Raw genomic sequence first — 16,858 nt, forward strand, 5'->3', positions numbered from 1 at the left:
CAGCACCGGGGATGGCAGCACTGGGGTGCTCTACAGCTTGTTTTACTCTTTTCCTAGTATTTGACCCACCTTGGTCACTGCCAGGGACCACGGCTGGGTACCTTGCTGCCATACACAGGGCTGCGCCAAGTCCCAGTTTGCATTTTGCATCTTGAGTTGCCAGAGTTACTTAAAAGAAAACAAAAATCCAGAAGATTAAGCTGTCAACCAGAAAAAAAAGCCATTGGCTCTTTTCCAGAATTTTTTTTTCCTACACAGCCCTTGTACCGTGTACGTATATCCTGCTTAAACTGGGACTTTTTGTTTAGTAGCTTATCATTACGCAAGGCACCTCGTGGAAGCAAGTCCTCCTCCCCCGTTGGAAACGCCGCCGCAGCGGAGGTGACACGAAGCCTGCTCCGGCGATGCCGGGTGGCGTGCCAGGGCCGCGCAGCCTCGCCAGCCCCGCAGCCTCTCAGAAGACAGAGTTGTCGAGGGCGCTGCAGTAGAGATCTTCAGCGAAGCTGCCGAACTCGGTCTCCAGGTCGCTGGTGCAGGTATGTGCTCTCTGGAAAGCAAACACCGCTTTTAGCTGGCGAGCTGGGAGGTAAACTGAGGTTATCAACTGAACTGTGCTAATTAAGAGAGAGGAGTCATGACATATCGTTTTAAGCCGGTGTTGAATATTTGTTATGAAACAAATGCTGCAAAGCCCTCACTTAACAGCATGTTTTGCAAAACACTGTGTTTCAAGTTGGTGCATTTAAAGAGGGATTCACCCAACACGTTTCATGAGGTAAGAGCCGAGAAAGAGCGTTGGTTTCAACGGAAGAATTTCGCCAGAAAGTTCACATTCCCGCTGAAGTTCTCACAGGGCTGCTCATCACTCTGTCCCTCGGGCCAGCAGCCCCCTGCACCCACGGATTTCCCATTTGGCATGCTCTGCACAACGCAGTTCACCACAGTGGCCCACCAGACAGCCCTCTGTAGCCAAGGACAAAGAGCCCCGGGAGGAGCTGGAGGGCATGTTACGAGGCACGTGAATTTTTCTGAATGAACAGCAGTGAAGCCCACTTGCGGGGCCAGATCCCGACCCCTCGGTACTGAGCAGAGGTGTGCAAGCAAGCGTGCAGGGACGGGGTGGCTCGCAGAAGGAAGCAGAAAGCAGTAGTTCAACTGCCGGAAAGCCCGCAGGGGCGGCGGGAGGCAGAGCTGCTCCTCGGGGCCGAGCGCGGTTCCCACGGGCAGCGCTGCCACCGCTGCGCCGGGCTTTCGTCACCTCGCCCCGCTGTTGACACTACAAATTTAGGAATTGAATGCCAACAACAAACAGCTGCTGGGGGTTTCACTCTCCCGGGTGATCTCAGCAGAGACACAGGGTCCGCGTCCTCACGTCTCCCTGCCGGTGCCACCACCCCGGCAGCCGCGGTGCCAGCAGAAAGCCTCCAGCCGGTATCGCCTACCCGCACCAAGCTCACTTTAAGTAAAGAGACAACTAAATACAAGGCAGTGCTGCTTCCCATAATGTGAAACAGCCTTTGCAAGCTCACATCTTCTAGCTGCAGTGTTAACATTCGTTATTTCTCATATTCTTATTTGTGATACCCTAAGTCGTGTTATTTTACACCAGTGGCTTAATTAAAAACAAACATTATATGATAATCTTTTAAGCCTGTTTCCTTGACCAGACCATGGAATAAGAACAATACCCAAAAAATCAAACCCCTATTCTAAGGGGACAAATTAAAATCAAGTTACTGAGCAGCACTTCCCTTGAGCAGACAATGAGGAGTTTTATCTTATCTGTAAGGCAAATGTATTTATCAGGAAGTAACAGCAAATATAATAAGGCTTAAGACCAGCTTAACAGGAGGACCAAAGATTTCCCATTGTTAGTTTCACAAAATAAATCAGCTCTCCAGGAGTCGACCTCCAGGCCCTGCCAAGGCAGAGCTATCTGCCTGGCTGTGCTCGGCGGAAGGAGCAACTGCATTTCCGTACACAGGGCAGAGCCGTAGGTACGGCACCGTGTGCCTGAAATTCGTTGCGCGTGAGAAAAGCACTCGGCAGTAGCACTTCATCCTTTCGTTCCGTTCTAACCCTCCCCAAAACACTTCGTCTACAAACAAGGCCAGATCCAGAGCTACCGCAGACTGGGCCCTGTCCTCGGCAGAGGAGGTGGCCACACAGCCAGGTGAGAACCGACCGCAGCAGTTACCACTGCAAAAACAGCCTCACAAATTGCTAAATTTGATGGCTAACTCGATGTTATACTTGTAGTCAGGGCTGTGCGTATCGTTGTGTTAACTGCACCCGCGAATTTCCCATTTGGCATGTTCTGCACCACACATTTGACAAGGTAGTCCACGTTTAATATGGACATTAGAAATTCTAAGAGGTCAGAAGGCTTTAACTGAGCAGTAACGAGCTACACGCTCACAGCCTGACGGGGAAAGAGCAGCACACAAACGCAAGCGTTACTTCTAGTCAAAAAAAAAAAAAAAAGAAGCATGACTAAAATGTTCTTTTACCTCGTAGTCATTTGGGAAGGGATCTCTGAATTTGTTGCTGGGTGTTGGAATTCGTGGAAACAGTTTACTCCATATGTGGTTTCTGCAAAAAACAGTAGTGGAGGGATGTGAAAGAATTGCTTTTTCGGATGGATGACACATCCAACAAGCAGCACGCGTTTAGCCCTGCGAGAAGGCATGTCTCCTCGCACCGCCAGCCCTCCTGGCCCCCTCCCACTCAGTCATCGGCATCTGACGGCAGCAGCAGCAGGTTCAAAAGGGGTCGAAGTATGGCATCTGACGGCAGCAGCAGGTTCAAAAGGGGTCGAAGTAATAGATAATGGTCCACCAGCGGACACCCCGAGGACTGGGCAGGTGTGCCATTCCTCACAGGACGCTTCTGGACCCTGGGGACGTGCGGATGACAAAGAGGAGGTAGGCTGACACTCTCCCCCCATCAGCCTCTCCCATCGCAGCCCCAGCAGAGAGCTGGGCTAGAAGGTCCGATCCAACGGGGCACTGCTGTGGCTGTTAACGGCCAGCGATAGGCCTGTCTTGGAGAGGAATTAATTGCTCTAATCTGTCTGTTCACGCTCATGTTCTTCCCAAGGGCTGCGTTGTCATGTACCTTGTTTGGACAGTCAAGACAGGCTGCCTCTTGCTCAGACTTTGGTTTCTGGACATAATCTGCCCGCGTCTCGTGGTAGGAGAGCAACCGCAAATAATTGTGTGCCAAGGGAACAAGGAGGCAAGGAACGGGACCAGAGATGGCTGACAGTAAATGGTTCTGCTTAGCGGTGTAATAACTCATCCTGCTAACACCCTTTGAGATACTCCTTCCCTGCCGGACGCTCTTTAGTCTGGCTCAAGCATACAGGCTTATGTATCTTTGTGATAGCAAGTGCTGCAGAGTGAACTTTTTCTTGTCTTTGATATATCCCAGAGTACAGACTTCTCATTTCAATCGCCAAAACACATTCACCATCTCTACCCCTGGATAGCACGATGTCCAAATAGGGCCAGATTTTAATGGGAACTTGGCCTGAGTGAAGATTATAGGATTTAGCCCAGAAGTAGTATCCGGCGCCTGTTCTGTGGAGCAAGCCTGACATCCATGAAGCAGGGACATGGCCAAGGTGTGGAGCCCTAGCTGCTGGGACCAAGGGCAGATCTGCTCCTCTGCCCCGTTTATTTTGTGACAATTCTCCTGGATGATGGCTGGTTAGTTCAATGCTTATGTTCTTATGACTATTCTTCTTCTAAAAGCTTTCTCAGTTCTGTCAAGTTTTCTTTTATCCTGTTATTCCTCCTCACCAGGAAGGTGAGGAGGAATAATATTTTCTGACTATCAGTTTGGAGCTAAACCTTCCTGGCTGAGCTGCTGCTATCTTGAAGGAGACATTGATGCTTAACTAATTACCGGGCGAAGGGAAGGGCCGTACCACTGCTCACACGATAGACCTGACCAAGCAAGCTGTGGGATGTCTCCCCATTGCTGCACGTGGACGAGGATTTGTGACGGAGGTGTACAGCCAGAAGTGGGAATATGGGGAGGAAAAGCAGGGTGTGAGCGAGCTGTTTTTAGGAGACATTGGCATCCTCTTTGTTGAAATGCTGAACGCAGTCCAACCATCGCTGGCTGCAGAGGACAAGTCAGGCTGTGCGGTCACCACCAGCAGAGTGGGACAGTAAGGTGGCTGCTGGTGTAACTCAGGAGTGGGACCGGGATGAGTGCCAGTATTAACACTCCAGCGCCTGGCATCATCTCTACTCTTCCCAGCTTTCCTGCTAAGGGTTAGGTCTTTGTGACCATACCCAGGTTAGCTTTGCAAGCGCTGTTGTCTTCACAGCTCCTGCACTCCATCGGGTCTCCCAAGCCTTTCAGGAGGAAGGCCCTGGAGGCCACGTGATTTCACCCGCATCGTATTTCAGCTCAGAGTGTGGTTTTGATTTATGCTATTGCTGTGCAATATATCCAACAAGATTTGGTTTTGTTTGGAATTGGCGCGTTTCTAGTTGTGCTGTTTGTCAATAAAAGATTTTGATGGAGCCATATCAAAATTATTTATTGAGTCAGCAAAAAGCATAAGTTACACGTCACTTCTGGAGTAGAAACCCTTAAGGAGGGGTGCACAAACACCCAACAGAAATGAGGCAGAAGCACACTTGTGTTCGTGGGGGCCGCTTGCCCCTCAGGTGCAAGAGTCTTTGCAGTGAGGCGGTGGTGGGGGTGATGACAGTGGTGCCCTCAGAATGGTCCTGTTCTTTTTTGCAGGACACTGAAAAGTTGGAGTTATGTGATTAAATATCTTGTCGCAAAAAGTGTCCCCGATATCTCTGCTTGTCTCTACATGGATTACAACACGGCTGTTTCCATTAGCGCTACGTGGACCTTCAGGCTTTGGAAACACCCCACAGGACCCTCATGCCTTAACTCAGTGTTTCAGGGCCTCCAGTTATTGTGCTGTGTCTGTCTTTCTGAAATTTGCCACTTTTCCCACAGGTCGTGACATGAAAAGGCCAAAGATAAATAAAGAGAAATAAGTAGGAGAACAAGTTCTTCTTTTCCCTCTTCTAACCGCTACGATGAGATTGATAAAAATATTTGTTTTCACAGTATGTTAGTGTGCCTTTTCTAGTGCCTTGCCTCCACCAAGATTCCCTGTGACATTTTCCAAACGACTTCCCTGTAGCGGGTGGCTGGTGACTGCTGGTCGCAGACTGGAGTGGAGTGCAGAAGAGGGAGGGGTGCCTGGTGGAGGTCGGGATGACCACATCGATTTCAGGGTATGGAGGGGCTACTGACTGTCCTCACGTCAATTAAGTGGAGAGCAGCTGGGAGCAAGTTATTAACTACATCCTCCTGTGGGCTCACCTCCAGGAGAAAATGTTATTCCAAGGTACAGCCTGAGGAAGTACAGAAGATGCTCATTCATGAAGACAGAGGGCAAACTAGGAAAAAATTCAATTGTGCTTTTTATCAAGACAGTAACCCCATCAGCTACTGCAAGTAAGTGAAGGGAAAAGACTATCCAAACAGTCCCAAAGGGCTACTTTGCCTTGTAGTGTTTCCCCAAACGGCGGGCTGTATCTCTGATGCCTGCAATCACCAGGAAGCATGCAGAAAAATTTATGGAACTCTTTGCTATAATGAAATTCCTTATAATGGCTCCAAATCGTATGAAATTTGAAATGATTCTGTGGCTTGAATTGCATGGTACACTTCATGAATTTTCAACAGCAGTAAAAACTGAGAGTACTAATGAAACTGTGATCTAGTGAACCTGTTCTATTTTTCTTTTTTTAATATCTGCAGATACAACAAATGAGCAGGCTAAGCACTGCATTTCATCTTCTTACACTTCTCACCTCCTCCCAGGGCAGGCTGGAGGATTAGAGAAGTGGCAAGGACACTGAGCAAGAAGCAGCCTGGAAAGGGTGGAGTAAAGCTAGCAACTTCGTGAAACTCAGTGCAGCAGGCAGATAGAATTTTAATCACTTTGGCAAAGATGGAATGTACTGAGCCTTTGGGTGCTAGGGAATTATATACTAGCCAGGCAGAGAGAAACTCCTAGAAGCAACCAATGTAGTATCAAGCAGCTGAACCTGGAAAAACTAGCTTAAATTTGCCTAATGTATTAAAGTTCATAAAATGCATTAGTACAGCATCTTCAAGCTGGTCCTTGAGTAGAAGTCTTCCCCTATAGCTATTTCTCCCCTTATATCTGTTTCAGGATCTCTGCAGGGGGTAACTGCATAATAACCAAATACTTGCAGAACTCCACAGGAAAACATGGAGCGGTATGACTGCTGGTGGTGGTGTTTGCTGTCCCAAAGAGAGAGGAGAGAGCCGATGAAGATGATGCTGGAGCAGTGGAGGACCTACAGCTATACAGACAGGTCAATCCATAAAAGAATCAGTGATGTGAGTAAGAGCGGTTTGGGGATTTCCACCAATGCACCAAGGCTGCATAGTTGGGAACGAGTGCATACGAAGCACAACATGAATAAACTCTCTGGGGAGTTAATCTATCTTGTTCCAAAATGGATTGCTTATTGAGACCTGCTATGCTAATTAAATTGACTTAAGAACAGGTTATCATGGACACCAGACACTTTAGGGAGAGTTAATAACAGTTATTCTAATGTAACATTCCTGTAGACAAGACCTTTGTTTGATAAAGGGAATGTGGTACAGAAAGGAAAATAGCCAAGGACACACCAGGATGACCAATAAATCAAAAGGCATTAAAGAAATTAATAAGAAATTAGCAGAGTTGAGAACAGCACTTACATTACTGGGAGCTGTGTTTATTGTGGACTTATAATTGCTGCTTGATGCATGTTTCAGGGGAGAAGCTTGTAATTACATTGATTCTTTAAGTCATCACTTAGGATTTGACTAGTCACAGCTACAGAAATCCCAAGTGTATCTGGGTTTCTTCACAGCACATTTGGGGAAGTTTGGCTATATGGCATCTGTTTGTACTACATGGCTTCCCTAGCCTCTGTAGTAATTAAAAATGAACTAAATAGTTCAGAAACTCAAAGCCAACAATAGTTCAATGCACTTGCTCCTGTTAAGAGGTCAAGAGGAGCAGCAAGCACAAAAGCACTGAATTTTTACCTCTTCAGAGCATCTTCCACACTCCTTTGATGTCAACTGAAATTCAGACTACGTGCCCAGGGCCCATTACGGAGTGTATGTCTGCAGGCTGAACTAGGCAAGACTGAGAAAATACTGGTCTGTACGTTTCAGCCGTGAAAGATGCTCTCAGCAGGTTTCACCAGGGTTAAAGACAAAGTCCTCCTGGGGAAATCATTGACCCAACCAGATCCATTTAAGTGAAGAAACGAGATAAGGACAAATAGATTTTTAACAAATTCATCTCAGTATATGGTTTTGTTGTTTAAGATTAAATTGAGTAACCCTCTTACCCCTCCAATTTTGCTGAATGCTACTGTTGATAATTAATGAGGCTGATTATTACTTTTCAGTACTTTTGCTTCGTATAATTATGCTTGGATACCAAACTCAGTGCCCTTTCTTAAAATTAAGCAAAGCTTGTAACATCCCACACATCTGTTGAACACCTAGTCCTTAGTTATACTGTAATTAAAAAGAAGACAATGATACTTACATTTTGCATATTATAGCAACAAGTAGGAATGTGCAGTACGTGGACACACAAAGCACAGCGAGAATCCAGGCTATGGGATTCTCCGGTTTGTTTTGCCCTGAATTTCAAGAAAAAAAAAAATTAAATATATTATTTTAGTGCAGATTATTTTAAACACACTCTTACAAAAGATTTCATCAGCTGTTTTATGTGATTATATTCAGATCACAAATTAACATGCAAACGATGAAGACTTGGTATCTAGACTTAGAAACAAAACGCAGAGCTTCAAGAACAATTTGCATGAAACTGACTTCCTAATTTCAACAATAAATTTCTTTCATTTTGACATGAGGAAGAGAACAAACCGAGAAGCATGAGCAGCCAGGCCCACCAGAAGGACGATACGGTCCGTTAGCTGCCATCCCGAGACACGCAATGCCATGCAGCGAGCACACGACCGGTACTCAGCAAAGACACTGTTTGCTGATAATCTCAGGCATAAATTGTTTTCCATTAAACCATTCTTCATTTCTGCTAATCCTTTCTAGCCAGGAACTGGATTTCTCTGGCTTCATAAACTTGCCTGTAAAAAAGACATTGAAATCCCCCATTTTTCTTGTGAGCTGGTTGCTGATACATTTCCTCAGGAAGAATTTCTCTACTGCCTCTGCCTGTGAGCAGACACAGGTATTTCTATCAAGGTCAGTGCTTCTGTTTTGAAAAGGCATTGCTCAGTGACCGTGACATTATTTTGTGCCACATTATGCCGTATAACAAAAACACTTACATTGAACTGCATTTTCAAAAGGCTGCCGAGTCCATGTGTGCTTACGATAACTACCTGTCCTATGCATCAAGGTGTCAGCGCTGCCATTACCAGGTAATTGGAAGGACATAAATTGGCCAGCAGCCGGAGTGTTGGGTTTATTGGTGCTGTAGACAAAACGATATTCAATTGTGGCCAGATTTGTTTCTGAAAAATGAGGAGCTGAGCCTGCTGTCTCCGCTGACGGCTGTGGTTGCACGGCAGTCCCTGAGAGCAGCGTGTGGATGACACCATGAGCAGGCCTGTGTGATCCGTCCTGCGCCTCCGTACCACCCCGATGGGGGTACACAGTCAACCTTGCAATTACAAACGGGTTAGGATGGTTTATTTTGTCTTCAGGGTTACCACTTTTCTTCCAAGAAAATAAGATTTAGGATGTAACTGTCAATGAGTTATGCTTCGTGTAAGTCTTGAAGATGACTGGGGCAGCAAACTGTGGAAAAAGGTTAAGCCCCTTAAATGAATTTTAAGCCTCCCAGTGTGACGGCTGGGAAGCGTCTCCGTTTTCCAAATCAAAAATGGAAGGGTCCTAAGTCTCTTCCATCTTATGTCGGTTGGCAATGGCCTCAAAAAGGCATGATCAGGCAACACTAAGTCTCACTGCAACTCGGAGTAAGGTGCGGGAGAAGCAGCAATTGCAGAGGCTGTGCTGTGGTGCTGGGGACCGGCCCAGGGCGCTCCTTCTCGGGCTTCTCTCCAAGACGTGCCTGGAGGCACCAGCCCAGCCCCGCGCACCACTGTGAACCGGCACGAGCCCATGCACCTGCCTAGTGAGAGGTGTCCACATAATACATGAAACAGAGGGAACAGATGAAACTTCCTCAGAGCCACAGAGCAAGTTAACAGCAACGCTAATCACTGGCTGAAGTATGCACTGAAACCCAGCGACTTATGCCGTAACCTGTATTGTGTCAATGAACTGCAACAAGCCTCTAAAAACCCCTTTTCCTAAGAAAAACTGAAGTAATTAGACCTATCCTTGGATATTTTTGAGATTTTAGTAAATTTTTATGGAAGACTTTTTTTTTTACCATCAGAATGAATTTTCCATATTTGATAAGTGCAGAGCACGAGTAGAGGCATCTGGAACAGCGATGTTTCCAGGTTCCCCAATCATTGTCACGCCGCGCAGCAGAGACAGCTCCAAAAGTGCTCCGGCTGACACAGAGGGGCCCTCAAATCTTTCAGCCTTGCCGGGAAAGCAGAATCGGGACAGCACAAATGTGCTGTAAGGTGCTTCTCAGCCCCAAACTTGACCTCTGGACCTTTTAAACTGTGAACCCTGGCAGTGGCTGTTCACACGTACCTACAGCTTCACAGATTTGATTCGTACCGGGCTGCCGCGCACAGTTAGTGAGGGTGTCCAGCCCACTCGGCTGCACTACTGGTTTTTTATCTAGCTTTGTTTGACTGCAATGCTTCTAAGCAACCTTTTAGAGACAACTGGTATCAAGGTGCAGTTTCACAATGCCCGCTTTGGCAGTGTATGGCTGCATTTCACAGGGTTTGATCACCGCAGCCCAAGGAAAGGATCCAGAATAGTGTTTCAGTTCGTAACGAAGTTGGAGGGTTGCTGCTACAGGACGGGCAGTCTAGGCCAGTGTTTTTCTCAGGATACGGGCTCAGAAGAGGTCTACTGGTCTTAAAGTTGGTCTCATCCGAATATTTCCCAGGTAGGTGCACAAGGCTAATAAACAGGCCCAGTTTTCGTAATTAATAAGAAGTTTGGTCAGCCCCCCCCCGCCCCAGGTGAGTGGCCGGTTTGCTGAGCCTCTCTTCCCAAGGGCTCGCCAGTGCCATGGAGCGAGGTGGGAAGGTCAAGGGGATGTGTTAGAGTAAGGAGGCAAAACACCAGCAGATTTGCATTCACCAGCAAACAGATATAAGAGGGAAAAGTATAGTAAACAGGAGAGTGTAACGGACTTTTTTTTTTTTTCCAAGTGAAAACCAGGAAGTTAAGAAACTCAAAAGATAAGAGCAAAGGAGGATGTCTAAGAAGAAACAGTTGATAACGTGTCATGATAAGGAAACTGTCATTTCCAGAAAAACATGTTCAGCAAGCAGGAAATACAGAACAAAGTGGGGCAAATTATCACGTTCCAAAGATGCTAAAACCGTGCTCTTTTCCCCCCCCAACATTTAAGAGTTCAGATAGCTCCAGTAAAGTAATAGTTGACATGATCACTCATATTAAATTCCAGCATGAACATCACAATGCATGCCAGGGAAACACATGTAAAAACTAAAGAAGTAATGCAACTAAAAGGCCTTACCTAGAACTTAGGCCTTAAGCTAGTTTAAAGCAGTCTCTGAGAACATAAGCCTGTAAAAACAAAGCACTGTCTAAAAAACCCCTCCATATGTCCAAAAGTTTGCTTGGGAGATTTTTTTTCTATTTTTAATGGAACACAGATTTAACTCCCCTTGGCATTAACAAGTCAGTTTCTTTCTTCAAATACCTATCTTCCTGGCTTCTATTAAAATTACTTGGTGGTGTGCATGCTCATGATTAGGCAGCATTTGCTTTCCAGCATGTAATAATATTCACTACAAGACAGTAGCATGTCATTCTTACCAACATAAATAACTTCACTCCAGTCACTCCAAAATCCTCTTGTACAACATATGTGATGATTAGCTCTTATTTGTATGGAATACCTGTTGGTAACATCAATCCATAATCTGAAGTCGTTTGAGGATATTTTCAATATCTGTTAGGAAAACAATATTGTACTGTTATAGATTACTTGAAACTCTAAACAATTCAGAAAACAAACTTTAATCACGTTTATCTCTTTATTTTTTTAAAACTCCTTTACTAGATTAACAGTGAGCATCTGGCCTTGCTTTTCAAGTAAGATCTCTATTTTTATAGGTGCAATTTCTCTCATAATACACCAATATTTCATGGCAAGTTCTTGAAAGATGCCTCATTTTTGCATTCTTCCTTAATGCACTTAATGCTGGATTTTCAGAATTGTCCATCCTCCTACTGTTCTGAACCCAGATGCATAAAACTGAATAACTCCAATTTTTGTCCTTCTGCTTTCCTAGGTCTCTTGGGGATAGTTTGCTGCAGACATAAATGACGTCCAGAAAAAGAGGAAAAATATGAAAACTGATGAGACTTTGGCTTTGCTGAACCCTCGTCACAAATGGGACACAGGTTTCACCAAAAGTCCATAGTTTCAAAAATGTACTAGTAGCAGGTTTTATTTTAAATGTTTTAAAATTTGTAACATATTCATGAATATGAAGACATTTTTTTCACCAGGCAAATTCTAGCTATATAGGACAGTCAGCTCAGAGACAGGAATACTATGTAATACTTGGGCATCAGAGAAGCAATTACCTGCTTGTTACCTGACTTCAAGTTGAAGAGGTAAAATTCATATTCAAAACATTCTTTAGGGAAAGGAGAAATTGGCTTCTCCCATGTGGCCAGGAGATCATTTTGCTCTAAGAATACAGTGACATTTCTGGGAACATTCACTTTCTCTATAAAAAGAAAACTGTACCGGTAAGTTATTTATAGAGCAAAGTTTAAATACTAACAATTGGAGCACTTTATAACCTGATAGTGTTTCCAAGTAGGACCTATAATCCTTGAATTTATTTCACATTTCAGACAGAAAAGATAAGGATTAAGGAGGAATAACTATATTGGAGAAAACAGTTAAGGGAAAACAGTTTTAAAAATCCACTTAAAAGTTTTGGAAAACTAGATTACTGGGGGGTGGGGTGGAATTTATTAAATTAATTTTCACAAAAGCACTAAAATAATGATAGAACAGTTAGAAAAACTTCTTTTCAGGAAAAAAAACCCAGATGTAACCAGGAAAGTTACTGAAAACTGGAACGAATTCAAAGGAATGGATCAGCAGCTATTACGGGGAAGATTTCTAAGAAGAAAGTGCGTCAACTGTTTTATCTTAGTGACGTCATGAAAAAGGGAAATGGCAACAGTGAAAGGCATGGAACTAATGAAGGAAAATAAATTATTTGGGTGGATGAAAGATGACAGACAGTCATGGCTGATACCACCTTTTATTTGACAGTCTAATGCCTTTCTTTAAAAGGACATGGTTCTCTTGAACATCATGCGTCTTTTTCCTTTTAAAGAAAGGCTGTAAAATAAAAGGTAGTAAAAACCGTACTTGAAGATATATTGACTAAATCGATTGAAAATGAATATTGGAAATAATGCTTTGGCTAACAAACAGAATAACTAATTGTATTTTCTAGCTTTTTATTTTTGTCATTCTTATAATATTAAAATCAAAGTTAGTTAAAGCCATCCATTTCTGTCTTATAATCTCTTCCAATTTCATTAAAATGTCTATGCAAAACAAGCACATACTTTCACCTGCATCAAGAACATTCAATGCAGTAATAGTCTCTCACAAATCTTTTGACAATCCTGCTAGACATTTTTAATTTTTTTTTTAAATGTATTTCTACTCACCAATGGCATTTTGGCACATACTTCACCTGCATCAAGAACATTCAATGCAGTAATAGTCTCTCACAAATCTTTTGACAATCCTGCTAGACATTTTTAATTTTTTTTTTAAATGTATTTCTACTCACCAATGGCATTTTGGTTAAATAACTGCTGAAAAGGTTTGATTGCAGCATACTTGCTAGACCCATTAATGTGTATTACAATGAGTTTGTCAACCTGTTCAGGATCAATATGAGTCACTGAAAATCTGCACTCAGTATTCCTGTTCCACTTGTCTTTGATATAATCTTGACATTCTTCAGTGTACGTCTCATACCTAAATTAAAATACTTGTGAGACATGATGCTCTTAAAGACATCCATTCTGACCAAAATGGGAGAAAACACCAACCTGTAAAATAGAAAGTACTCGGTATGTTCTGGTGCCCCTCGGCCAGGAAGCCAAGTGCAATGGAGAGAAACAGTACTAGAAATGGTGATGCGAGTAACACAGGACAAATTAGTGACAGATGTCTCTGGAGCACCTGGAGAGCCAAGGAATTATCAAGCAGAAAGAAAAATCTTATTACAAAAGTCGTAAGAAATTCACGTTGCTAAAACATTGTGATTACAGTCTTTGGTCCATTATAGCTATGTCTATTGTATCCAATTCTCTTCCTTATCACACAGGACTATCGATTATGGATGGATGAAGAATCCCAAACACTGTAAGTAAAGCTGTACCACACAACACCAGTATATTTCATGTACACCTTGCAATTCAAGGCAACATGATCTTTTAATATCCTAGAGTGTATGAAAGTAGGTTACCTTAGCCTTAACAAGGAATTTTTAGAAAATTTTATGTGGGTTATTCATGTTGTGCACCTCCAGATTGTAACCCAGGCCCCACAGCAGTAGAGAAAGGCCTGGACTAAATCGTTTTGTAAGATCAGTGTAGCAGTATTTTTCAAGTATTAAACCTGTCACCTTTTGATGTCTAGTCCACAGACCGGGGCAGAACACAAAATTCAGACTCCCCTTGCATTTCTTCTTACCTGGCAGAGGCAGGAGTTCTTCCTTTACCCAGTCACTTGTCATCTGAAGGTCATTATGGAGTAGTAACGTCCGAACGTGTGCGGAGAAACCGTTGTGAAGTGCAGCTGTTCGGATACTGTGAGTCTTCTTTGTATCATACTTGAAAGAAAAAAAAAAATCAAATAAGCATCACATGTGATGGAAGCCAAATTAAGGGACCTGCAAAGACTGATCCAGTCTTTGCAAAGAGGCAAACCAGCCAGCTAGCTTAGCTGGTTATACTGAGTGTATAAAGCTAGAGAGTATAAATGATCCACACAAGAAGCGTGTAAGGTTTCTCATTTAAGACAGCAGGACCCTTATCTTACCAAAAATTTGTCTATTGCATACAGCTGTGACGAAACATGATCTGACATTTTAATGATACCCTGGCATTAATGTGAATTAAGTGAGCTGACTTGAACGGGGAGCAATATCACTTAAAACCAGTATCCAGCTTCCCCCCAAGGTGAATGCTGCAGAGACTGCCAATTCCCCTGTCCCAGCAGAGCTGTGGCCATAAGCATAGCTGAAAGGAAATCTCTCCAGTGCTCAAAGTATATGTTTATGATATAAGAGAATAAGTGATTCAATATGCCAATCGTTCAAGAGACATATCACGCCTACTGCACCCTGTTTTGGTGCAATATGTTTAGCTCAATGGGAATTTAACCTTCTTAGGATACTGGACTTATCCTTTATCTTACCTCTTCAGGCACAGGGCTTAGGATTTTCACATCGTATCTAATAGTGTAGTTTTTTTGTTCTTGATTAGGGTTTGGTTTCCAGTGTAAAAGTACTTGTGCTAACGCAGAGACTGTAAGGGTGAAGTTAACAGGTGGGAACACCTGAACTGTAAGGGAGAAAACAAAAATATTCATAACATAGTAATCCAGTGAATTGTTCGGAGCAGTAACTGTTTACAAGCAATGAGCAACACAAGCAAATAATTTCATTTCAATATTATATTCTCTCAACATCTTCTTATAAAATGTTTCTAATATGTGAAAAATACCTTTAAATAACAACCAAAACTTCATCAAATAAGAGTTTACTTAAAACTCAGCTTAAAAAATGATTTTTTACAACAGTTTCAACTTGAAAATCACAATGATATATTACATTTGGCTTGTTAATTAGGTTCAGGTTTTTCAACTTGATCCTCATAGCCACATAGACACTGGGCATCTGTACTGAAACGGGGCTGAGCAAGTGATCAACCGTACGAACAATTCTCACCCACATAAGCTTGCAGAAGAGCATAACGTGGGGGCTTTCTAAGAGAGGGCTGACAGCCACGAGCAGTTACATGCGAGAGAAGAAACAAAATGATGAACAGAGGAATTAAGCACAAATGGAAGAAAACATAGAAGGATGGGAATGATAATTTAAAACAACAGGGCAAGAGGGATTCCCGGAGCTCATATGGAAATGAGGAAGATCTCATGCTGAGGGAAAATGCTAGCACATAAATAGCAAGGCAATGAAATAATCAATCTACTCCCCTCCGTGTCTAGAGTCCTTCAGAGCCTGCCCTCCCTTAATTGCCATCTCCAAGGCAGTTGAGGGACATCAGTCCCCACTTCCCCCATGATTTCAACCTTTGATGCCCACGTTCATTTTTCAAGCACGCACCTTGCATTAGGAAAACTGCTTCATAAAGGCTCAGAAAAGCCCAAAACAAACCACCCTGAACTGCTCCCCTTAAAATATTCCTTGTTGAGATGCCCACAAAAGATGTCACCATTAAGGCTGTTGATACACAAGGATTATGCCAGCGATGCTTTGTGTCATCATGTTTCTGCAGCTAACTGCAGTTTTGTTCCTGGAAGTAAAATTGCTATCTGGAATAACGCCTTTGCCCTAGCTGGATTAAACTGTTGGAAAAAACAGGCCAGGAACTACTGTCCAGCCCAGAGGGAAAGTGGCACGGCACAGCTTGCGTCTACTTGCCTCATGGTTCTTCCCTCTCAAAGCAAAACAGTCCTCAGGCACTGGCTGGGAGCAATCTAACTGAGACAGGGTACAACTGTCCCAGGAAGCATGTTAACACAGCATGGTCATCTGTGGTCCTGTACTCATGGCATGCCACGGACTGTTTTATTCATGTGTAGAACAGCGCATTTGACCAACACATAGAGGAGCCTTGGTCGTCCCACTGGTGCTAAAACAACACACTGGTAAAAGGAAAATGCCTTACCTCCTGCAGCTTGAGGTACGTTTTGCTGAACCAAGTTCATTGTCCAAAGGAGGATCAGAAAAACTCTCATCATGCTGGCCATAATCCTTAGAAGGTAAATGAGAACGGCCATGTATCAGCATATGTGCCTTGTCACCATTTCACAGGGGCTGACAGCTAAAAATGAACACAATCCCAAGTGTTAAGCACGCAAACCATGGAGCATGGTATATCCACATGATCAAAGGAATGAAACTGCCACCTTGCAGGGGATAGACTCTTCTCCTTTCCTTGCAGGAAAATGTATCTTGTCATAGCTAAATTTGATATAAGTACCACCAACCACATTTCATTTTGCTCCCTTTGCTTTTGCCAGCCCTCTTTGAAAAAGGTAGCTTTTCCACTACTATCACGTGTGGATGTTCAGAGCAGCAGTCACAGACTTAGAGCATCTCTCCACGGAGAGAGGCGCGTCAGGTTGAGGTATTCTGGCTTTCAGTAGAGTCCCATTTACTCCAAGAACAGAAATAACCATATTTTTAGCTGCCACTATATATAAAATAGCTACTTACTGGAATTTACTTTCCAGTTTTTATTTCAATAAAGCTCGCTAAAGAAGCAGTCTCAGTGCTCACCTCAAGGCTAATTCTACAGTGTTAGTTATTGGGTGTAAGAGAAACTATTTTGTTTGTTTCTAATTTAAATGAACGACTATTTTTAA

The 16,858-nt window shown here is 43.5% G+C and overlaps 1 protein-coding gene across 1 annotated transcript; it reads right to left on the reverse strand.

Annotated features, from left to right (window-relative positions):
* Positions 1–454: 454 nt before the first annotated feature.
* IL5RA (interleukin 5 receptor subunit alpha) lies at positions 455–16,240 on the reverse strand. Its single transcript, XM_009283557.1, has 10 exons — positions 16,159–16,240; positions 14,666–14,811; positions 13,940–14,078; positions 13,294–13,426; positions 13,029–13,219; positions 11,791–11,936; positions 11,014–11,149; positions 7,631–7,727; positions 2,511–2,592; positions 455–547 (listed from the first exon to the last, which is right to left on the reverse strand). Exons 1-10 carry the CDS (start codon positions 16,238–16,240, stop codon positions 455–457), a joined length of 1,245 nt encoding a protein of 414 aa, XP_009281832.1.
* Between the last annotated feature and the right edge of the window lie 618 nt (positions 16,241–16,858).

Source organism: Aptenodytes forsteri, unplaced genomic scaffold, assembly GCF_000699145.1.
Source record: "Aptenodytes forsteri isolate BGI_AS27 unplaced genomic scaffold, ASM69914v1 Scaffold267, whole genome shotgun sequence".
Classification (NCBI taxonomy): domain Eukaryota; kingdom Metazoa; phylum Chordata; class Aves; order Sphenisciformes; family Spheniscidae; genus Aptenodytes; species Aptenodytes forsteri.

Excerpts from the sequence above, each read along its gene's own strand:
- IL5RA (XM_009283557.1), bottom strand. The coding sequence starts at position 16,240 with ATGGCCAGCATGATGAGAGTTTTTCTGATCCTCCTTTGGACAATGAAC. Across the intron at positions 13,427-13,939 it reads AGAACTCCTGCCTCTGCCAG|GTGCTCCAGAGACATCTGTC; the intron begins GTAAGAAGAAAT and ends TTGGCTCTCCAG. Across the intron at positions 2,593-7,630 it reads GTTGCTATAATATGCAAAAT|AAACCACATATGGAGTAAAC; the intron begins GTAAGTATCATT and ends TGTTTTTTGCAG.